The sequence below is a fragment of the Uloborus diversus genome, chromosome 3 (assembly GCF_026930045.1).
Source record: "Uloborus diversus isolate 005 chromosome 3, Udiv.v.3.1, whole genome shotgun sequence".
NCBI lineage: Eukaryota > Metazoa > Arthropoda > Arachnida > Araneae > Uloboridae > Uloborus > Uloborus diversus.
The window spans coordinates 66,992,071-67,017,596 of record NC_072733.1 but is presented as its reverse complement, the minus strand read 5'-3'; the positions used below and the strand labels follow the sequence as shown (position 1 = coordinate 67,017,596).

At 33.0% G+C, this 25,526-nt stretch overlaps 1 protein-coding gene across 2 annotated transcripts in view; it reads right to left on the bottom strand.

Moving 5' to 3' along the window:
* Positions 1-25,526, bottom strand: part of LOC129218064 (1-acylglycerol-3-phosphate O-acyltransferase ABHD5-like) — a 75,468-nt gene that overhangs the window by 15,373 nt on the left and 34,569 nt on the right. The window contains exons 2-4 of one of the 2 annotated variants that reach the window (XM_054852253.1): positions 10,425-10,537; positions 6,940-7,016; positions 3,858-4,148 (exon numbers count right to left, since the gene is read on the bottom strand). In XM_054852253.1, coding sequence (XP_054708228.1) covers positions 3,858-4,148; positions 6,940-7,016; positions 10,425-10,429 — 373 coding nt within the window. In that variant the 5' untranslated portion in view covers positions 10,430-10,537. Of the gene's footprint in view, positions 1-3,857; positions 4,149-6,939; positions 7,055-10,424; positions 10,538-25,526 lie in introns of those variants that run through there. The other variant, XM_054852252.1, reaches the window with a different exon arrangement.

The following is a 25,526-nucleotide window of genomic DNA, read 5'->3' as shown; positions in this document are numbered from 1 at the left end:
TGCTCAAACTATCAAAAAAAAAAAAAAAAAAAAACCTGGAAAATAACTTATTTTTAGAGCATAAAGGGAAAAGGTATAAAATTACATTGATAGGACAAATCACACATGTTGATATTACTGAGAAACGAATAACATGTTTAACGAAATCAAGAATGGCGAATTTTTATGTCTTTCCCAAAAAAGAGAAGATAAATGTTGAGGTAAAGGCGGTTCCCTAAAAATATTGGAGGATTCTGCTTTCAATCAGCATCATCATCATTTTAAAATACAGTAAAAGCGGGTGACGATGGTACAGTTTTAGTACATTTCTGTTTGTAATTACTCAACATTCATTGGGAAAAAAAAGTTAGGTTATTATTAGTATAGTTTAGGACCTGGGCTTTTGATTCCGACCCTGAAATAATTTGGAACTTTAGCCTCACTTCCTTCAGAGCAGATTTTTTTTTTTTGTACTAGTCTCACCCTCTCATTGCGGGTGAGAATAGTACAGCACATTCTACCTCTCTCATATTTTAGTGGGAGTGTTGTAGATGTAAGTTATGCTGAAAACTGAACTTTGGAGGGTCAGGTACATCATAAAATCGAGATAAAACAAAGGAACTTTATTTTTATTGCAACAAAACGCAATAGTAACACTCCAATACCGTAAATATACTTAAATTAGACTTTTAAACAAGGAGCGAAAATGACTTTTGATGAATGAACAAAATTGATATTGAAAATGAATAGAATAACCTATCTGTACCTACATAACCAAAAAGCAAACATGAAATAAATCAAAATTGTTAGGTAAGTAGGTAAAAATACAAAAAAGAAACACACTACGTACACTTATTCCTACATCCCATCAATAACAAATCTGTTTGTTACAATTTCCTTTGGAGTCTTTATTTTCTTCATAATTCAGATAGAAGCCAAATCTTATCGTCTTTTCCAGGCCACTCCCAAAACTTAACTCTCTTCAACATTGTTGAAATTTTAAACTTACTTGCATCTACAACTGTGATTTTTCCTGAGTATTTTTTGCTTAGATAAAAACAAACATAGAATCTTAAAACAGAAAGCCCAATGATCTAAGTCCGCGCGCATGCGCAGTCGCTGTGGAAAATTTGTGATATCCGCGATTTAACGTCTACTTGCAATCGTTGGATCTGTTTTATTAGTCTTGATTGAATTTCATTTCCTAAGAAAACTTTTGAATAACTGTTAGATTTTAGATCTGTTCTAGCCTTGCAATTGCAGTCAGAGATTAACAAACCCTATGAACTGAGAGTCAGTACATAGGAATTTAGGGGAAATTAGTGATTTTCAAACTTTAATTACTCCAGCTCATGATGTCCCTGGGGGTTGAATTTTTGTATATGTACTCAATGACCCCCAAGAATATGTATACAAAAAATCATCGCCATAACCCCCCTCCCCCGGGGGGCTGTGACAGAACCCCGGGAAGGTACATTTTGGGGGATAAAAACGAGGGAGGAGGGGGAGGAGGAGGGGGTCCAATGGCACAAAAGGCACATCAGTAGGGCACAAGGAATGTGTGTGCGAAGTTTCAGCTTGATTCCTTTTTTCGTCTGGGCTGTAGCCCTGTCAAAGGAAGCGAAAACTTTTTTGAACAGCGATTTTATAACTTAAATTCCTCCTCCCCCTGATGGTCCAGGGTATTGTATTTTGGTGTACGTCGTCAGGGGCCACTAGGGATTGAGTGTACCAAAAATCACTTCCGAGGGTCTTCATGGGGCTGAGATACAGAGGGGTGAAAAACCCAGAAAATCCCAACTTGTTCTGTTGTGTCAACTATTCTTTGTCGCTTTTATTTTCTTTCGTCTTTGGCGGTGGATTTGCTTTTGCTGGCTGCTGACGTTTGGTTTCCTTGGCGGGAGTAGAAAATCTATCGATAACTTTGGATCACATATTAGTCTATTCCTTATGGAAGGTAAGCGAATTTCATTCAATATTTAGTTTGGTCTCTCAACTTGGCCAAGCATAGTCTAAAATTGTCTTTTAGAACATTCAGTTTCAAATAATTCCAGTTGGGAACCTCTCTCACCTCTACTCTGTAGCCTAACTGCGTGAAAGATAGTTTCAAAATGTTTTTAGGAGGGAGAGCTCGCGAATCTTTCATCTCTTTTCCTGATACCACCAAAGATAGCTTAGAAATACGGCTTTAGACCTCAATGTTTAAAATTTTCTGGGCAGAGCCCCGAACCCTGTCTTTAGCTGTAACGTAGCAAACACAGCCACAAAGTACATATTTAGGACTTTAATTCTGAAATCTTTCCTTGAGAAAACTCCTACCCTTTCTTCTAAAGACTCAACATGTAGCCTAAAATTACGTTTTTAAAACTTTGATACTTCATTATAAGAAAACAGCATTTGAACCTTGACTATGCATTATTTCCTAACGTGAGCAAAGATAGCTTAAAATACTTTTTTAGGACTTCAGTATCGGAATTTTCCGGAGAAAGATACCTTAACTACCCCTCCCCCCTCATCTAACGTCTCCGCGTTTTGGAAATTTCAATTTTGAAAAATTTTCCGAGGAAGGAAAGCCGAATTCCTCAAAAATTTTCCCAATGTCTCCAAAGACAGCCCAAAATTTTGCTCATAGAAATTTGCGTGGGTGGGAGAGCTCGCTAATTCTTCCCTCTCAAAGATAGCCTAAAATGAACTTCAGCTTGAAGAAAGATTTTAGGAGGGAAACCTCCCTCTGCCCCCTTTTGCTCCTAACATTACCAATATTAATCAAAGCTTAAAGTCGGGCGTCAATTACGGAAATTTTCTACGAGAGAACCGCCAGGCTTTACATCATTTTTGGTGCCATTAGGTGTTAGGGAACCCTTTAACGTCACCAAAGATAGCGTAGCAATGCGTTTTTGAGACTTTGGTGATGAATAATTTTCAAAGAAAGAAGGCGAACTGTCCCCATTCCAGTAAATTACCAAAAATATCCTTAAAATTGATTTCAATTGAGAAAATATTTCAGTTAGAAAGCTCAGCACACCTCCCTACCCTAACGCTTACAACTGCCTTAGAATGCACATGCATTTACTTGCCAAAGATTGCCTAAAATTGCATATTTCAGAGCTGAAAATTTTTGAATTGAGTATCCTATCATTCCTGATTTTCTTAACCTCTTCACAAAGTAGCCTAAGCTGCATTTTAAAACTTTGATTTCCGAACATTTTCTTGCGGTGCCTATTGATCCCTTAACGTCAACAAAGAAACACTAAAATAGAAATAGTTTTGAAAAAAATCGGAAGCAAACTCATGCAACCGCCCTTTCCCTTTACTTCACCGAAAACTGCCAAAATTTTTGATTTTTTACGTAAATTTAGCAATTTTCTCCAAGTGTGCTTCCCCCTTTCTTGTTTTTTTTCTTTTATAAGTATGTAGAAAACAATTCTTTTTTTTTCTCTCAAATAGTATTTGTAGTTTTAATTTAAAAACTCTTGAAAGTTTAATGTATTAGCCATTTCACAATGAAAGGGCGGCAAATAGGGGAACCGCCCCGGGCGGCAAACACTTTAGCTATGCCACTGACCCTACCTAACCTTATACAATAATCTTAAGTCATCAACATCATACAAAAATATTTAACACAAAATGGATTTTTTCATTGGAAAGTTTGTAGAAAGATGTGGTAAAAAAATTTCCTCCCCACATTGCAACCACATAAAAGTTTGTTAAGTTTCAAAAATATTAAACTTTGTGAAGAGACAGTAAAGCTACAAGACTTATAGCTTCTGTTTAAGGGGTACATTAAATAAAACACTGATAAAAATTAATGATAGGGTTATTGAGTTTTTGAGAGGAAAATTAAATAAAACACATGAGAGGAAAAAATAAAATCTTACTATCAACAAACTGCGACTCAGCTATTTCAGGATCAGAACTGAACACAGGTCTTGAACTTCGTCCAAATCCAAGAAGATCAAGAGTATACAAAGGTCTATTTTGTGATAAACTATCAATGTTTAAAACCCACAATGCAGAACCAGAAGCAAAACCATGAAGAAGCACCAGTGGAGTAGCAGTCTTCTCTGACTTTTTGTGAACAATTAAGGATCTAATTTTGCATTCTTCTTCCTTATTTTTGTTGGTGTGTGTAACAGTAACAAAATCTAATTCATAGCTGCTCTTTACATCTAAATTAAAATTTTTAGAATTTAAATAACAATTCATATACAAGTTGTTCTCTTTTTGATTTTACAATAAATGTAACAAAGCATTTCAAACTAATTTTACACAAGATAAAAAAGTTATTTAGAGTTGTACTTTTAACATGAGCTGACTGTAAAAACATTCTGAATGAAGTATAGTGAGAAAAATAACTACCGTATTTTCCTGCATATAATCCGCGGATTATCTGTTAAAAAAGGCAAAGTTTATGAGTTGCGGATTATATGCTGCCGCAGATTTTTGTTTCTTAACACCAATGCGTTGAATCTCAATATTTACTGAAGGAATCACAGATAGAGACCGTACGACGACAGAATGTTGTTTATTTTACAAAGCTTACATGTTCTTTCTTGCTGCCTGCCTGCATGTTGGTTACTTTAAGTTGCTTGAATGTTCCTCTTACAGGATTCAGGTCACGTAAAATAAACAAGAATACAGTGAAGGAGGAGGCCATTTGTGCAAGATTAGATTGTTTGCTCCTTTGTCTTGACTCTTTGTTTTGCAAGTAATTAGCGTACTGTAATCATGATTTCAAGAAGAAATTATTATACTTTAGAGTAATTTTGATTATGCTTTCAAAGTAATTACATTTTCATGTTTTTTGTTTAGTTGCTCAAATGGTATGTTAAATTCAAACTTTATTTTTTTACATTGTATTATCCGTGGATAATAAAAAAAAACTTTGTATAATCCGTAGATTATACAAAGCTTTTTTTTTTCTTCTTCAGGCCAATTTTAGGACCTGCGGATTATAGACCGTCTGCAGATAATACGCAGGAAAATAGGGTAAGATTCCATTGATTGGCAATATTTGAAACTTTTGTTTTCAGATCTTCGATAATTTGGAAAAATTTTAGAAGTGCTTTATTCAAGTATAAAATTGTCAATAATAAAAAAAAAGGCTAAACTCCAAATTGATTAAAAAATACGGAAAAAAAAAAACATGCACATTTAGAGTAAGATATGGATGCCTCACTAGCCAAATCGATTAACTCCATAAAACAAAAAGTCGAGAAAAGTGATGATGAAGATAGCGTTATCCATAGGAGTGAATAGGCCTTCGTGTCACATTTTGTGCCATCACATGGTCAGAAATGTACCAAACCAAAACTTTAATATAAATTCACATGCTAAGCATTGATAAAGTACCATTAAAGCAGAAATGAGGATTTTTTTAAAAAGTGGAGTTAATCGATTTGGCAACTGAAGCATCCATATAATAAACCACGATGTTATGAAAAATGCATTAAAAAAAACTTTTGAATTGCACAATAAAAACAACAGAATGAGACAAATTGAAAATTATCAATGATTTAATATTCACAAAAAATAAAGAGAAAAAAATATTTACATAAATATTAAAATGAGAAGATAAAAGGTAGTACATGTTAGAAGAGTTTTCAACTTTCAGAAGAAATGAAATATTTTCAGGAAGCAAAAGAACTGAATTCTTAAAAATGTTGCACCATTTTCGACGACACATGTGGTTCAATGTTAGGATGTTGGGATGTTTCATAGACAAATTTATTTTTCACTTATATGTGTTTGAAATAATGAAAATTCATGTAAACTACTACAACTAGTTTTCAAAAAATGTCTTGGCACACATTTTTGGTCACAATTTTTCAACAGATTTAGATTGATGTCAAAAAAAGCCAATAAACTTCTTTAAAAAAAAACAAAAAAGCGTTTTCTGCTACAATGCGGTAAACTTTCATGTCAGTTTATCATATAAGCTTTATTTGTTCTAGACAGTATCATCACCTAAGAATGAGCATTGTTTATCAGGCAAAAAAAATTGTATCGGTATAATTATGATGTGAAGGTAAACAAGATAAACTTACCATTGAAGGTACTTATCATAGAAAATAACAATAAACACTATTTTTCAGTGCCAAAAAAGAGGGCAATACTATTTCTTACCAAAGACGCAATTGTTCTCTCAATGATTCAGTTTTCAAATTAGATTAATTCCCTAATGGCACTATATCATGTACAGTATCTTATAATCAGAGTGAAGGAAAAAAGAGAGCTAAACTCCTAGCCATGGAATAGTGAAAGCAATTAACTTGGTTGATTGCTCAAATCATACATCGGTCTCTGAAATATGTTTCAAATAGCTTGATTTGTATTTGTAAGTTTGACTAAAAAATGGAAAAAAAACGAAACTCTATCGAAAAATTCAAGAGGCATGATATGTTAAAATTAAAATTAAAGTAGAAAAGGTAATCTGAGCAATCACTTCAAAATTCCACTTTAGTCCAAATTGTTAATAAGATTTTTTTTGGGGCCTTAGACACTTGTATTTCAAACAGATAAAAATATTAGGATGGAAGCTAAGAAATTCACTAGGTACTGAAAACCAAAACAGTCAATTTTGGAACATAAAATATTAAAAATTTACAGCTATTTTATGACGGTTTATGGTGTAAACACTTTTGCACATTTGAAAATTTCAAATTAATTTGCAAAAAAAAAAAAAAAAGATTTTTGAAAAAATGAGTTTTTTTTTTTTTTCAATTAGGGCTCTAATGAAACAATGCTCGTTTTGCTTAACTTTTTCTCCAAATTTTATAAGTTCATTTTAAAACAGCCTAATACATGAAATTACTTGCGTTCTCCTACAACTAACTTTATATTTTAACGAAAGTGAGAATCAAATTATTATTAAGCCGCAATCACATATCGAAAACATCTTTTTCAACTATAATTTAAAATAGTATATAATGACTAAATTATTGTTTTAAAAATACCTACAAGACAAGAGCTTCTTTTCTGCTTGTTCTATCAGCTCATCTGAAGTAGGGCACCAGCGAAACCAATCCCTTATCCAACTAAGAAAAGATTTATTGAACATAAGTAGGTATGAAAAGCCAGTAATAGTAGGAACAGTAACAATTGCACCCCATAACCTGGAGGAAAATTGATTATTAAAAATCCAGAAAGAAGAAAAAAACTCAAAGTAAAGTAGATGTAAAATACTTGGAATATTAAATTTAAAAAAAAAAAACAAACAAACAACAACACTCGCATTATGTAATTAAGTAGTATTGTTTATACATATTAATTCAGTTTCTCATAGCTTTCTTATTCCTGACAAAATGTCTTTGTGAAGATTATTATTCATTAGTGAAATATTCATTTTTATCAATGTAATACTTATAAAATTCATTTTAATTTAATTTTTGTTAACTTCTGGAATGGTTTTCGCAATTTAAGAGAGAAATGAATTTTGAAAATTCAATGTTATCTATGTAATCTAAACGTTGGCGAACAGTTTTCTTGCAAATTTAAAAGCTCTTTATAAAATAAAAAGAAAAGTTACTTCAATTTATAATTTTTATTATTACTTGACTGATACAAGCTTTTAACCTCAAATATCTCCTTGAAATTTGGTCACATATGTTTCAATTTTTTCATGCTTGCAATGTATTTTTCCTTTCTTTTTCTTGTATCTTCCCTAAACATTCACATGATGACCCTGGGTTTATATAATAGTTAGATTCCATATTTTCTTACTATATTTTTTTTGCTTCAAACTTAGGAAATGTTATCTCTGCATCTTATTTTGGCCATTTTTGAAATAAGAAGTAAGTATCTAGGACTAATGATTGCAAAAAAGGAGGTCATTCAAGTTCAATGCAGAACATTGTACATATGTAACTGTGAAAATTTGAAATCTGGTAAAGGTCAACATTTACTGTATCATTTGTCATGTGAATATCAACATTCACAGAAACTTATCCAGACTCGGCCCCCTGCAAAAACTCTGTAGGGCCCTTGCTCAGAGGCCAGCTGTATATATTTGTAATGCTAATAAGTCTTAGTGTTAGATTTTTTTCAATTTCTTTGGCTGTTGGTCCCCCACACTTCGGGGTTTTCAGGTACTTAGATCCGGGCCTGAACTCATCTTATGCAAGCTTATTTTATGCGGATTTGATTATACATGGATTTTTGATTTTACGTGGAGGTGGCACTCCAACAGAGAAAATTTTCATGTCCTTTAAAATCCAAACTTCTGGGATTGCAGATAACATGCAATGAACTGCATTTTAGCATGCTAATAAGTGAGCTTGGGTCACAAGATAAAGTTTCAGCGATTGTTTTTTTAACAAAAATTTCTTTCCAGAAGTAAAGTTACTAACCTTTTACGATTCAGAGCTCACTGATCGAGAGCACTTGTAAGTGAAAAAGGAATGTAAAACCAACAAGAACACATAGATGATAGACAACCAAAAACTGTTACGTTGAAAGTTTTGAGCCATTACTTGACAATGACAAAAGATCTTTCTGATTTGTTAATGAAGAAAGATCTTGCCATGGAACTGATGCAAGAAATCATGGATGTGTTGATGGCCGACAAAAAACTTCCGAGAAAAATTATTAAAGACAACCAACAAACTAACATAACCCGCTACTTTTATTAGCAGTAAGTTTGTTCATGTTTTCTTCATGCACTTTAGGCATACCTATATATATCGAAACAATTACATGTTAAATTAAAAAAATATTTGTTATTACTAGAATGTATTTTATCGATAGAACCTAACCCTGATTTTAACACTAGGGGAGACTGGGGATACTTGATCCCCTCTTTAGTTTTCAATTTATTTCTCTGCTGCAAATTATATGTTTCTTTTTTTTATTATTTATTTTTTTAAAGTATGTGAACAAAGGTAATTTTTTCCTCTATCAGACAGTATTTTTTTAGTTGAAATGAAACAGATAGTTTTGGTAAAATAATATATATGTATATATTTTTAAATTTCATAAAGGGATCATGTATTCCCACATCAAGGGATACATGATCCCTTCATGGGGGATACTTGATCCCACTGAGAAAATAACTGAGAAACTAATAATTTTTTTAAAGAAGCATAATGAAACTCAAATTACAACAAATAAAAAAAGAAAAAGGACAATAAGTGCAAAAATCATCTTATTTGCTTCTTGTCTTGCAATAGTAAAATTAAGAGTTTTATCAATTGAAATTTTTTTAAAAAAGAGAGATGAAAAATAAATATAAGTATCAGCATACTTATAGAACAAATAGAAAGCCTAGCATATATTTTCAAAACCTGAAAAGTCAAATGCGAACAATTCGTTTGTTGTATTTCTTTAAGTTCCGCTCAACCCAACTGGATGTGTGCAGCTTAACACATTTTGTCAATTTTTCAAGAAAAATAGATAATAAACATATTACCTTTTCGCTTCATAAAACTTATTTCAAACTCTAGAAATCCAGCTTTGCATTCTATCCGCTAATAGGTCATCATAATGGGCAACTCACTTTTTTGTTGTAAATCTAACTATGGTAAAATCATCTATTTTTTCTTTCAAACAAAGACTTGACATCTATTTCAACTTGTTTAAGCTAATTAGGCAGATCAGAACATAATTTATCAGTAGAGTTAATGAAGTTGAATGCTTAATACCCATGCTTTGTCTTCAATTGAGAAATTGAATTATACCATGGCTGCCTACTTTGGCTGGTGTGCTAAATTTATTTTAGCTACTAGTTTCTTGGCACTCTCAGCTTCAATGAGATGACATCAGCCTCCAGTTTGGTTATTGATTATTCTAGGCCGAGTCCATAAGGACGAAATTTCAATCTGCAGGATGTCATATCTGGGATGTTGGTATGTTGCATGTCTGCCAGTATTTCGTTGCATTTAATTAACAAGATTGAAAGAAAATATGAAAATTTTCAGAATTTTACATCTCTACTGGAAAAGAGTTTTTCACCTTTTGCTTCACAGATAAGTCAACCCTACAACTTTGAACCTTGTTCCTTTTTTTTTTTTTTTTGTAGTAAATTTCTTGTTAGCTAGTACAGAAGGTATAACTTTGATTCAACAATACCTGATTTAATGATTTCCTCAACTTAATTATACATTTCACTGGTCTGAATTTGACTGCATTTAATGTCTACGCTCCTCGATTTAACGATATCTTTGAGTTGACAACTTTTTCCAGTCCCTTGATGATCGTTAATACTGTACTTGTAAGCTAGTAATCACTGCACTTAGCATTCAGTTCATTTTCCTCAGCCAAAATAACACAGAATTGATTGTACAATGTACATGAGCTTCGTTACTGGGCTAGATATTTATTCAATTTTAATGACAAGTAAGATCCTGCAGAACAATAAAGCTAATGTTTTTCTTTTTTTTTCAAATGATTTTTAAAAAGGTAATAACTATAAAATTAATTCATGTAAGGATTAAAGTTATATGAGTTACCTCATGCTTGAATCGCTTTTTATTGAATTTTCTTTCCTGTTGCTAAAGGGTATGCAGAATTTCAACACATCAAAGCTTCAAAATTCAAGCACAAGGTTCAAGCAGGAAGGAAACTATGTTGAATGAAATGAATGTCAGAAAAAAAGAGATTAAAAATGGCAGGACAAATAAATAAAAAACTATTAAGATATTAATATTATAACTCAATGCAGGAAGGTAGGGAATTATAATGATTGTTTTAGCAAAAAACCAAGATATTTAAAAATTACATTAAATATTTCAAACAGGATATGTTAAATGAAATGCATGTCAGTCAAAAGGAAATTAAAAGTGGCAGGAGCAATTAATATACATAACTACTTGGACATTTATATGATGAATTAATACATGATTGCTAGGAATTATAACAACTTGTTAAGCAAACAGTCTAAATACTCAAAAGTTACATGGAAAGTTAATGTAAATTACACTAAAGTGATGTCAAGGTAACGAGACCTATCAATTAATCAAAAGTTTTTGATAATTAACTTACATTATGACCATTCATTACGAATCCAATGCCATACCTACCAATCAGGCTGCCATGGCCATACCTTCTCATTTTTCGTTCAATTTGACAATTTTGGACCTTGTTTTTTTTTTTTTTTTGTTGAGATTTCAACAACTCCTACTTTGATTGGTGTGATGTATTGCATGTTGCAAATATTTTGGACAGGATTTACCTTCAATCATCACTCTTCAAGCTTTTTAAAGATACTTTTTTAATTGGACTGGAAGCTGGCAAACATAATGCCATACTTTTTCTGCGTAAAAAGCTTAATATGTATAGATTGAAACAAAGAAGGGTGAGAAAGGACATGATTCAGTTGTTTAAATTTATGAAAATAAAATATGTTAATAGGTTACATTTTTGCACAGAAAGCAGGACAAGGGGACATTGTCAGGGATATTCAGGGGGGGAGCCACGTGATTGCTCCAATGGCCAAAATTCTCCCTTAAGATCCCTTTCCCATAGCTGAAAAAATTTACCTAAAGTTTCAGCAATGAAAATGATAATATTTTGCTGTAATAACCCACGAAAGAGGCGGATTTACTCGATCACAATTGCTTGGGACTGGCAGGACAGGGAGGCGGCCCGATAGGGAAATCCAAAAAGACACATTAAAATTATTAATTCTGTTCATCTCTAAGGGGCGTCCAAAAATGCGCTGCAGGTTGCCAAACCAGTAAATCCAACGCTGAGTCATGAAACTTGAAGGAAGATTTTATGATCATTTTTTCTAAAGTGTATGTTTGCATTTTATTCACTGAAAATAAAAAATCACAAAATACTAAAATACAGAACTTACTTTTTAAGAATTATAAATGACAAATTATGAATTTTTCAGGAAGACTTATTTCTTGACTAAATGTCCACTGTTTCATAGATTGGGTGTAAAATAAAAATGACTCAAAGTAAAGCTTAAAATGCAGCAATATATATATATATATATATATATATATATATATATATGGGGCATTCCAAGGTATTTTTGACATTTATGTAGAGTCCGTAACGTGACCTTTTTGCCATAACTTTTTAATTTACCTGTTTGATTAGCATATTATTTTATTTTGATCTTTTCCTTACCAACACACCAGCTCAAATTAAAATAATTTGCTAATCAAACGGTAAATTAAAAAGTTATGGCAAAAAAAGGTCACCTTACGGACTCTACATAATTTTAAAAATACCGTAGAATGCCCCTAAAGTATTAGAATAGGATACGTAATCAGGGTCGGTATCCAAATTAAATGCAGTGTTGTTCATTTAAGTTTAATGTTATTGGGGTTCGTGTATAAGATGTGATCGGTTAAGGTATAGATACAGATCGAGAGTGATGTTAGGGGGTTCGCGTTGTTGCTCAGTTGCTCCTCGTCCCCTTCCCTCCCCCCATTCGGACGCTTTTTTCTGGGGGCCGTCTATGCATTTAAATTAAAAAGTAAATTTTTTAAATTAATTTAAAGCCTTTAAAATAGAGGCAGTGGTGTATCCACGGAAGCGTATATCCCCCAAACTGTTTTTCTGCCTCCGCCACTGGGGGGTTACTGGGGGGGGGGGGAGAGATGGATGTGTGTAATTTTGTGCTTTTCTTCAATTATATTTAATGCATTGTTGGAAGATTGTATCGTTGCAACATTTTAACTGTTTTTCTGCCGCCGCCACTGGGGGGGGGGGGGGGGATTAACGCGTTTAAAGTCATGTTATGGGTTTCTTTGCTTTGTTTTTTTTTAATATATTTGATGTATTTTTGGGGGATTGTTTCGTGGTAATATTTCATAATTGAGGGTAGGGTGTTTCAAAGAAAGGGGGGTACTCACCCCCCCTTTAAACCTTATTATCTTCTACCTTAAACGTTAGAAAGGGATAGATTGTGTGTGGAGGGGGGGAAGTGTACATGTTAAAACTTTGGGCGGGGGTTGTATCTTTAAATTTTAATGGGGCCTTTCACTCATTATATATCACGGAAGATTGTTTCGCGGAACATTGCATAATTGAGGTTGGGGGGGGGGAAGACGTGTAGAAATTTAAATTTTGGGCGGTGAGGATCGTATTTTTTAATTTTAATGCATTTGAGTCATCATTCCACGGAAGATTGTTTCGTGGTGACATTTTATAGTGTAGCGGGAGACGTGTATATATTACAACTGGGGGGGGGGGGGTTGTATTTTTAAATTTTAATGGGGCATTTGAGTCTTCATTCCACGGAAGATTGTTTCGTGGTAACATTTTATAGTTGAGATTGTGGAGGGGGAGACGTGTATATATTACAACTTGGAAGGGGGGTTGTATTTTTAAATTTTAATGCATTTGAGGCAGCATTCCACGGAAGATAGTTCGTGGTAACATTTCATAGTTAAGGTTGTGTAGCGGGAGACGTGTATATATTACAACTTAGGGGGGTGGTTGTATTTTTAAATTTTGATGCATTTGAGTCGTTATTCTACAGGAGATTGTTTCATGGTAACATTTCATAGTTGGGGGCAGGGGTATAACCAGAAAAAAGGTAAGTTCATTAGTTGTGTAAGGGTCCCGAGGAGGAGGGAGGGTTTATTAAAATCTCCACATTTCCTTAGTTTTCTTTTTTTTGGGGGGGGGGGGGCGGGGGGGGGGCACATTCTTACTTGATATTTCCCAAGTCCATGTATTTTGTATTGGAAATCAAGTGGTTTGGCAGGGAATAGAATGAATAGTTTACAAGAAAAAGAATCGCACTGTGTACGGCAAGTTTTATTTTTAATTAGTCATCAGAAACAAAAAAGAAAAAAATATAGAAAACACATTCAGTCTAGGTTCCAAATTTTTCGTAAATATTTCTGTACACAAAAAGGTTTTTAAAAATAATTTTAAAACCTTAATTTAGTAACGATTCCAGTGATGTAAGATTTGCAGACGTATTTAAAGAACTGTATTGAGATGTTTGTTTATGTTGCGCGCGGTGTATTTAAATACGCCGCGTGTAACAGTACTTGAATAACGCGAACGACGTCGTCAGCGACAGTTAATTATCTTTCAAATGAATTAAGAAACTAGTCGATAATTATTTTAAAAGTCTTATTTGTTCGCAGATTGTTTACAGTCTTCAGTAAAACAGTTAAGTTACCGGATCGAGTTCAGCCTTCTCACAATAAAGCCTTTCTCTGCATGTTAACCATTACCAAAACCAATTATCAAATTATCATTCCGTTGAGCGAGTTTGATTGTTGAAACACGCGCGTTACTTGATCATCGGCTATTATTTATATGAGGATATTGTTAATATGTAGTTGAAAGCAGTAAAATAATATAAGTGATGTGTAAAAAAGAAATCTTTGATTAAACGTCTAACTGGGAGTTTTAGTGGAACTCATCCTTATGAAACATTTTATTATTTTGAACAAATAAATGAAATCTTATGTTTGAATAGGGGGAGGATTTGAAAAATATTACATAATACGTGAAGTTTTTTTTTTTTTTTTTAATTTTTGCAACGTAGAAATTTTTTTGGACGTGGGGTCGATATCATGCGATAAAAGAAAAAAAAAAAAATCAGCACAGTAAAATATCATTTCTTTATTAAACCTATAGAAGAACTAGAAAAAAAAAGAGGTAAATTCAAAAAAAAAAAGTACCGCAATAACGTGTCTATATAATTAGCTCAATATATTAAAAAGCAGTAATCGGAATGCGTTTTACTTTAATAAACCGCATATAAATTGACACAAAAAAATAATTGGAAAAAAAACGGTAAGGGAAAATAATACGCTGGAATTTCTTGCTCGCGTTTCAGTTTTCTAGACAGTCTAAACCTTAAGAGGCAGGAAATCCAGGATCAAAAAATATTAAGTTTGCGCGAAGCGAGCATTGGGAGGAGCCTCCTAGTTTATGTATTAGAAGTGGTGTTTTTTCAGTGTTTTTTTTGCGCAGCACTTATGTTACATAATCAGATTCACAGAGACCATGAATATAATAGCCAATATCTATCCACTATCATCAATGGTAATTTTGATAAAATTAAATTATCTCATTTTCCCAATTATTGTAAACTAGAAAGTCATCCATCATGGTATGACGGTGTGAAAATTTGCTTCTATGTACATTTGAACCCAGCGATTGCCTGTTTGGTGATATTTTGGTAGTGTAAATTAAATTTGGCAGTTTAATCCTTACTCCAGTGGATTAAATTAAACATTAACTCCAATATAGATAGCGGTCATTGTTGACCATTTTTACGTTTCTTTATTCTCATAAACTGGCAGTCTTACCAAAAAAAAAAACAGTTAAGTCACCGGATCGTGTTCAGCCTTGTCACGATAAAGCATTTCCTAAACATTACCAAAACATATTATGAAAAGTTCATTTGTTGAAACACGCGGGTTACTTTATCATCGGCTAATTATTTATATGAGGATATCATTCATAAAAATAAGCATTTCGAGGGCATAAACATGTACATTAAATGCATTATACTTATATGTAAAGAATGAAAGAACAGGGTTTCCAAGTTTTTGTCAGTTGGTTGTTTTATCCCCGGTTTTAAACCGCAGCTTTTACAAGCAGGTAAAAAACCCCTCCTATTCCGCAAATTACTAATTTTTTAACCGAGTGATTGTTTCTTGTGACTGCTGAAATATTTTAATTCATTTGTTCAAATGTTTTGTTTTTAACATGTTCCTGGTTAAAGTAAGACAAAACAACGTTAGAAGAAGCACAAATTTGTAAATTACAGCAGACACGTGTTTCGGCGTTATAGGGAACGCCTTTTTCAATGCAAAAATTAATGAGCTTATGGATGGCTTTTGTCGGATGTCTTTTCATCCATAAGCAAAAAAATAATGAGCTTATGGATGAAGAGACATCCGACAAAAGCCATCCATAAGCTCATTATTTTTTTGCATTGAAAAAGGCGTTCCCTATAACGCCGAAACACATGTCTGCTGTAATTTACAAATTTGTGCTTCTTCTAACATTGTTTTGTCTTACTTTACTGTTCAGCACAAAGGTATTTATTTATCTTCTGTTCCTGGTTGTCTGCTTTGTAACTGCTTGAAATTTTTTACGAATTCATTTTTGCCTCATTAATTACAACCTTTATTTCATTTGTATTAATGTTCCTCATTATAGATTTTCTTCTGTGGTGAAACCAACTCACAGGAATTTCGTTCATCTGAATTGGTCAAAACATTTTTTCGGAAATGAACTTTAATACATGATAATAACATGAAACTTTATCCTTTTATCATACCGAAAATCATTTCTGATTTGCAACAAATATCACAGCTAGGCGTGGGCGAAGCTGGCGACAGCCCACGGCCTTGCAATGAAACTTAGATTTACGTCATAAAATACCCAAAGATCTGAAGTTATCTAATCCTACTAAAAATTATAATATTCTGTAAAAAATGCAATAAATATGATCCATTTTTGTAGCAAATGTGTGAACTATGAGAGAGTACCAGTGTTAACATTATCCAATCAGAGTAATTATTTGAACTCATCACCTCTTAATTTTTAACCCCCCACACACAAAGGAAGGAGGTTATAAATTTCACGTGTCTGTGTATCTGTGTATCTGTCTGTGACACTCTAGCGCCTAAACGGATGGACCGATTTTGAAAAAAAAAAAAAAAAAAAAAGAATTTGTTCGAAAGGAGAGTTGATCGAGAGTGTTCTTAGCTAGGGGTTTCATCTGTGGATGACATTAATTAACCAAGATATTATTTAAAAACCTCTAAAAGGTTTTTAGCAATTTTAACTGTGAAAACATAGTTAAAAATTTTAAAAAATATTTATGTGTTGCCAGTTTCTATTTTATAGCAAATAAAGTACTTGACTTAGATTTTTAATAATATAAGGCTTTAAAAGAATTTTCAAATTTTCCTCTCGATTTTACAGTTGCGACTCGATCGGATGTTTTTTTTTAATTTTTAATTTAATCGTTGCTTGTCTTCTGTAATATTCTTTTTCCCTTCCTTTTTAAAATTTACTCTCCTTTTAACTCATTAGTCCTTTTATTATTGTTTCATTACTAATATATAATATATCTTATGTTGTGTTTTTAATCTCCTTTTGACATATGCGGTAGGATGCAACGCACCATTCTTAAGTTGTAGTTTGTGAGAAAATCCTTAATTTTAAGCACGAGAAGACAATTTGTAAAACTATTATGTTGTGGTTGAACTCAGGGTTGTCGAGAGCCAAGGCGGATTACTAGTTAGTTTGGTCGCCAGGCCCCCTCCCTATATAAAACTTATAAAAATTAAACACAACTCTGATTCCGACACGGGCCCTTGCAAGGGTCGGGCTCCTCGCATCGGACTAGGCTGACATGCCCTCTCAATTGTCCCTGGCTGAATTATTATGTGATAAGTGGGGTACTATGTGGTATGGGGCCCCTTTTTTCTATTCATATTGACTAGACAAGATTATTGCGCGAAAATTATTTAAACTTAAATGAAACCCTCCCGCATGCATAGACGTTGAAATATATATGATATGAGTTTTACATCTATAGATCAAATAAAAATGAAGCATGGAATTTCTATTCCCATTGTATTATAGAAATAAATCAGAGCTTAATTACCAATCAGACCAAGCTGTTTGGCCATGGGTCCCCGATTTTTAAGGGTCCCAAAGAGACTAAAATTGTAGTAGTCTACTATTTAAGAAAATTCAGGTACTCTTTATTTATTTACCTTTTTTTTAGGAGAACAAGTGTGGGATGCTCTAACTTCCAACAACAAGTATTTTGCAATGAATGGTTTAACACCTCAACAACCCTGAAACCATTACCCCCTAGTTTCCATTAATGCTTACGTTTGACTACTGCATAGGACCCCCGAAAAATGTTTGTTTAGGAATTGTCACCCACTATGTTACCGGGACCTGAAAATATTATACAGAAAGATCCAACTAGGAACACACCACGCGTAGTGCATATATCCAAAGCAAAAGATCACAGGTTGGACCTTAATTCGTTCAAGTGTTGTTACGTAACCTGTCTGATATGCAGTGAATTTTACTGAACGTGAATTTTAAGTATTTGGACTGCAGACTGACAATAAGATAATTATGCTGGAAGCAATCCTTTTTTCAGAAGCCTATACTAGCTTTAGAAATGTTCAAAATGGAGTTAAAACTGCATATTTTGGGTAAAACAGCAGCACTTATCTAAAAAAAGTAGCGCTACTAGCGAAGAACTAGTTTCCTATTACAATTCAGAGCCCCCAAACATATATAAAATTCCTTCTCAAACTCTGGGCACCAAAGAAAAAAACCTTTTTTTTTTTTTTTTTTGTTCCCCTGTGTTTTAGTTTCTTCTCTCCCACAACTAAGCATCTTTCCAAGGCAAATAATCAACAAATAAAATAACTTTTGAGCTCAGACGTCCAAGATTTTAATAATGTTTGGCTCGCAGTTAAATGTGAAAAGCGAAAATGTTTCTTTTTTTGTCCAGTTTTTCAGGCATTAGTATTTTTTTACATTATTTTATGAATCGCCATGATAAACCAAAATTCAAAATTTGTACCCCCCCCCCCTTCCACACCAACATCATCTTTTATAACTTTGTTAAAACTTGCATTAAAAATTTTACTTAGGTCTCATTTAAAGGAATGTACGTTCAACATGATGTTGAAAACCAATTGTTCCAAATAAAATATTTATGTAAAAACCTTATTTTAAAAAAACGCGATCTTCGACATTTTTCGAAAAATTATTTTTTTAGCTATCGACTACAGCAGAGTCAAGATTGTAGAATGATATTAAGAAATTAATGTTTGCGACAGAGCTTTTTTGAGTAACAGAGAGATGTCAATTAATGGATCAATTTTAAAACCTTAAGTTCCTTTCAACTACTTACAAGCTTAAGAATTCTGTATCAGCTACTAAAATAAAAAAAAAGGAATAAAAATACTGAAATATGTTTTTGAAGTCTCCCCCCCCCCCTTTAGCTGATTGATTGACTTAATATGGATTTCCTGCAGCCTGCACCAGTAAATGCGATGTTAGTTTAAATTGCGTCAAATGTAATTTTTAGTTATAATCAAGGACCTCGCGAAATTCAGTTGCCCACCCTCAGTTTTGATGTAGCTACGCCACTTTGAGAGCATCATTTTTTTTTTTTTTTTTGAATTGCCCGTATTATCATATGCTTTAATCTTTGGCGATATTTTTTTCCTGCCTGAAATAGAATCACATGTGCTACTATGTTGCTAAAATATTGCCTGATAGGTGGCACTAAAAGTTGAGTAAATATTTCACACTTTGCCCCACATTCCCCTACTTTGAATGTGATAGTATTAGTATGAAACTATTTGAATTTATTTTGTGTTCTGGATAAAACTCATATCGGAGTTTTCGGAATTTATTCTGGATAAATTCACATCGTCAAAACTGCACATGAAGGAACTGATTGTTCAAAACACAAGACAAAAATATAGAAATCACCAAAGGAAAAGCATGAAAACACGCCGAATACACAAAACGAGTTAGAAAAAAAAAAGCATAGATTTGTGCATCAAAATTCTTTAATTTGATGATTTTAAAAACAGCCAGTGTCATACATTCAATGAATATAAATCCGCCCCCACTCCCCTCTTTCCTGCCTGCACAGCTGGGAAAGTAAACAGTATAATGCGTCAGTGGGTGGGGCAGATCAATTTGCACGACAATGGGACAAGGGAAAGGGATTGACGTGTGTGGGCTTCGTCGAAAGCTTCCCGTGAGGCGAAAGGGCATTATAAAACGGTCGTAAAAACTTCTTTCTTGTGATTGAAAGGCAACTACTACTGATAAAAATTTCCTTAAGTGGGCAGGGATGGGAAAGAAAGACGTTATAAGTATCATATATTTTTAATGTCAAAAGCCACTTTGGATTAAATCCTCCTCTCTATTTCTTGCTTTTTACAAATAAATTAAGTAACAAAAGTGGGCAATTCCACGGGTAACTGACATTCACGAAGCAAAACAATCAGAATGTTGAAACATACAAACCCAAAATTCATTTTTTCTTAAAGATAGTTCCTCCTTGTTTGTTGTCTTTTAATGCTAAATTTAATGGTGAAATTGAATTTTGAAATTAAATATTCGATTATTTTACATAAGTATAGTTAAAAACACGCAACTGTCTAATCCTATTACAATTGGATTGGAAGCAAATCATATATATATATATATATATATATATATATATATATATATATATACAGTAAAACCTGTGTAAGTTGACCACTTGCGGTGCAGTACTTTGGTGATCAACTTATAAAGGGGGTAATGTTTTTTTTTTTTTTTTTTTGTCATTTCTTGCACCACGTTTTCATTTTTTGACTAATTGACACTTACTCTTTCTGTTCAATTCACTTTCGTTGTTTAACATTACTTTGAAACAAAATGTAAAAATGTTATTCAAATATTTTTTAGAGATAATTTTCCCAGAATGACGTATAATGTGTCATGCAATTTTAAAATTTCAGTAAATTGATCAAAAAATAAATCTTATATCTTATTGTTTATGAAAAGTTACTTGTTAGGTATTAATAGTTCCTAAAAATTCATAGCTATTCAAAAATAATAAATTTTTCGCTTTATTTTTTTTCTCACATACATTTATAACCATGATGATCTATTGTTCAACAAAATAATTCCTTATTGAAGTTTGGCGCATTTATTAGACACTAGTTTTAGAATTTCCATATGTGGCAGCTAAATTTTCTTTGGATTAACTCCCATTTCAATTAATTTTAATATTTCATACTTTTTATCAATCTCAAGTTCAACTAACTTTTCTTTTTGAAGGCATTTTAAGTAAAACTTATAACGCAAAGAACAACAAGATGAACTTTCATAGTTCAAAAAGGCAGTTGAAAATGAAAATGTCCTATCTCTTAATCCCTTGCACCAGAAATACTGAAATGCAAGTAACTTTACTCTTTAGCACAATTCCAGTGTTGCCACAAAATATTGCAACTGGAAAAAAAAGAAACTTTGTACTTTTCTACTGGCACACGTTTTCATTGAGCAGAGTACAAAAGGCAATCTCAAATAAAAGAAAAGAAAAACAAGTTTGGAAAAAATTAGCAAGAAAAAATTGAGTAAGAACAAGCTAAAACTTATACAGCATAATACTATTAGTAAATGTAAAAAAAATATTGGTGTCCTGGACTCTAGCTGAAAAAAAAGTTATTTTGAACCCCCCCCCCCCCCCCCACCGACAATGTTTCCATGAGTTTTATTTTTCATGTGTTTTTTTTTTTTTTTTAGGATCCTTTCAGGCCAACGAATCTACTTTTAAGTACATAAATATGTGCACAAATGTACTTTGAAAGTGGACATAAAATATTTTAACGTTTCAAGCAATTTAAATACTAAACCCAATATGATACAGCGTTCCCACTCTTCCAGCAGTTAAAAAGATAAGGCCTTTATGTGACTTTTTCCGGCACATTTTTACCGATTCACGCCAATGGTGCAACAAGGTACTTTTCATGGTGGAAAGAGTTTCGCTTATAAATAATCGTAAACACATTATATAGGTCGGTAGGGCCTGATTACTGAATAGGCCAACTAGGCCTTGGCCTAGGGCCCCCCGCTCTTTAGGGGCCCCCAAATTGCTAAAATTGCTTTACCCAACGAAAAAAACGGTAATGTTTGATTACAGGGGCCCCTGAAAAAGGGTTTGGCCTAGGGCCCCTCAACGTCTTAATCGGGCCCTGTAGGTCGGACCTAGTTATCGGTCACCCTTCGCGACTTAGCGAAAGTAAGCTAAAAGCGGGGTGGTCCTTTAAAACCAATTCATATGCATTTGTTAATAAATAAGAATATATATGAATAGAAAATTCTTTGTCAAATCTAATATGTTCCAAATTATCAGTTTATTAGGTTGTAGCTTTTTAGCAAATGTCTTTGCCCGTTTATTATAAGTCGAAGGGTTCGTAAAATCCTAAAAAATAGAACCTTTTTTTTCATGTTTAGGGTTTTGACTACTAAATATCGATATTACGGAAGACCCTACACAGGGCCGCACAAGCCTGATCGGCGCCGTCGTGCAAATGTCTTTTGAGCGCCTTTATGCTCTGGCGTTCGAGGAAAATATAGTTAACACCTGCTGAGAGGTTTTATAGACAAATATAAAACGGGAAAAGAATAACGTTTGAATTTAGTTTATACAAAAAAAAATGTGTGAATATTTATTTTTTCAATGTGGTGTACGTTTTTACTTCATATCTCGAAATTATTTTGAGTTCAGCAGCTCCTCTGATATGCTAATGCGTTTTGGAAGAAGAAAATACATTAATATCTAAGTTAAAGCCACTTTGAATATCTATCTAATCTCTAATAAGTGATGAATAATTAATAAAACTTTTATGGCTGTCAAAACATGATAACAGGAGCAGTGACGCAACTAAAAAATAGGTTTAAGGGGCACAAATTGAAAGAAAAACTCTTTTACTAAGAGGGGGTCCAGGATTCTCCCCGGAAAATTTTTGAAATATGTAGTTTGAAAAACGCAATTTTAGACGGTTTTTTAGTTGTGTTATGGGGGAAAATGGGGTACAAGGCAATCTGCGGAAATTTATAGAAGTTGAAGCTTTAAAATATGATTGTATAGTTCATATCTATAGACGATTAGAATAAGGAATGGAACTCCGAGATTCTACCGATCGTTTTTTTTCTTTGAAAAATAGATAGAAATCAGTTCCCCTTTTCTCCCACCAATTTTCCGAAATTGAACAAAAACGCAATTAAAGACACTTTGAAGATTTTTACAAGAAGGGAATTCTGAAGCTCCCCCCCCCCCCCCGATTTTTTTTTTTTTTTTTCAAAGTTAAAGTCCTAAAAACCTAAGCAGTATTCTATGATATTAGGAGATGTGGTTCAGAGGCTATTCTAACTTAGGTTTTTCAAAAGACTTATGAAAAATTGAAGTTTTTATGATATTTAAGAACGGAGGCCTTTGCTCAAACATTTTCTGAAAATGAAGTCTTGAAAACGTGATTGTAAGATCATATTTGGTGACATTACGGCCGGCATTCTTTCGAAATTGAAGCTCTAAAACGTAATTTAAGTGATTTTCGAACGGAGTTTCAAGCGATGTTGTTTTGGATTTGCTCGAAATTTTGTGAGCTTTCTCGAAATTTTGTGAAATTGAAGATCTGGAAACGAAATCTGAGATGCTCCTTAATGCTTTTTTATGCGCACTAGGAAAAAAAGAAAAAAAAAAAGAAATAGGACCCGATGGGAGTAGCTGACCAATTTATGGATATTAAAGTTTTAACCCAACACACATCATTATTTTTTCCTTATGAAAATTCACTTTGTTGGACGCGTCCCCCCCCCTCCCTTTCAGAAGTAAATATTTTGAAAAACATTCAACTAAGCATTCTGGAGGGGTAGGGGGCACGGGGCGGTTGCAACCAAAGGGGTGTCCTCTGAACAGTCTGGTTGCGCCACGAAACAGGAGGTGACTGTTATATTTCTGAATTAAAGGATAATATTGCAGAGGATATTCCGCTTTAAAATCTGAGACTGAAACTTGTCGCTAAAAAGACTACTTCCAACTTACGAAGTCGTTGAAAAGGCATTGAATTTAATGTCTAAAACAAAAACATTATCCAAAGCTCTTTCTTAAATTTAATACAGAAATAGTTGAAGAAAAAGGGGATGAAGGAATTGAGTAATCATGGTTAAGTCGTTACTTTTCTGAACTAAAAGTTAATGTAAATTATTGTCTACAAAAAAATGCATATTACGCACAAGTAAATAATATACTAACGTGCTTAACGTATTTTTTAATGTATGATAATATGATGCAGTGGAATTACCAAAGACAGTAGTTAAAAATCACAAAAAGACATTTTGCACAAATTATAACATATTCACCGCAAGAACAAAAATGGGGAATATTAAATTTCTTGCGCTACTTCGTATGCTCAACCTTGTGAAATTATAAACATACCGAAATAACAATCATGGCTCCACATATGAAGAAAAATGCCGATGTATGCATTAATTAGCATCACGTGTTTTCAGTGTAAAAGTTTGCGCTTCTGAATTGCATATTCAGACACAACAAGGCATTTTTCGCCCTTATAGATAGGCAGCAATGAGGATTGTTTCTTTTAATGAGCAGTATAATTTCACAGTTACTTTAATAGAAAAATAAATAAAATAATATAAATTAATTTATATTTTAACTGTAAAATATTAAATGATTCAGAAAATCATACCTTCACAACATATAAGTTTTATTGAAGAATTCAGAAACTATTTCTGCGTGAATTTCAAAGCAGTTGCCGATTTGTTCGTAAAGCCATGGTACAATTGAGATAACATTTTGAAACCTTATGACAAATGGATTAGTATCATGTTTTTGCCAAGAAACTACCATATGATTTCTTTCGTTTTGCATTTTTCATAAACTGAAAAGGAATTGATTATCTCGCAAATAGCTTCTTGGATCAAAATGACTATTTTAACCACGCCTACATATTAAAAAAAAGTTAGTTACTGGTTCTATCAAAGAAGAATTAATGGACGAATTGCGGTATTATACGTTCCCTTGAATTCGAAACCAGTGCGTTAAATGTATTCTGCAGCTCTGGCCTCTGACTCCAGTATTACTTCTTTAGCAAACAAAAATGCATTTCTTCAAACTATGCTGCTAACAAATATGCTAAACTTTTCAGAACAATTAATACTGGACTCTGAAAGGATTTGTATCAATAGTTAATCGCTAAGAAGTTGTTAACTTTGGAAAAGAATTGTGCAAGAACTTCCGTTTCAGACTTCGCAAAAATAAATAAATTAATATAAAAAAAAAACACTAACAACAACATTATAATGCACGAAATCTGAATTAAATTGCAGACACATGTTTTCGGAGCTATTAAGAGCTCCTTTTTCAATGTAAAAGAGCCAGTTTATGAATGAAAATTCATCCGTCTGAGGATGATCTTTACATCGGTAAGAGGTTCCTGGTTTGCCCAGCCCATCATTTAGACAAAAAATGGGGAGGGGGGACTACTCTTTCATCCACCGATATAAAAGAATTGCAAATTTGGCGATTTTAGAACTGGTAAAATGCTCATGCAAAAAAAGTAAATGCTCAACACTTTTATGACGCAGCGGATTTCCGTGCACGGATATGTGAGAATGTTTAGACCTGGACGATGCAAAATACTGTTTTACTGGAAAGGGGATAACAGTTCCAAGGAATCTGACAGTAAAAAACCAGCTTTAATTGCTGTTATTTATTAGTATTGGTTTGCTGACTAATTGTTCAAAATTCTTGATAGCAATAATATCCTTTTGAAACGGTTTAGCATGTGAAAAACGTATTTTAATGGTTAATTTAAATGTATATTTTCTTTCAAACATTGTTAACTAATTCACTAAACACATTCTTGTTTTTATTTAACTGTTTTGGTAGCACGTGGATGTAACGGAAAATGTGTATTTTTTCTGTTTTTTTTACTTAAAATTTATGATGTTGACATAATAAAAAAAGGTCACAGTTTCAATAAATGTTTTGTTTCGTTAAAAAACTTTTTATACTTGCACCCGAAAGAAACACCTCACCAGAA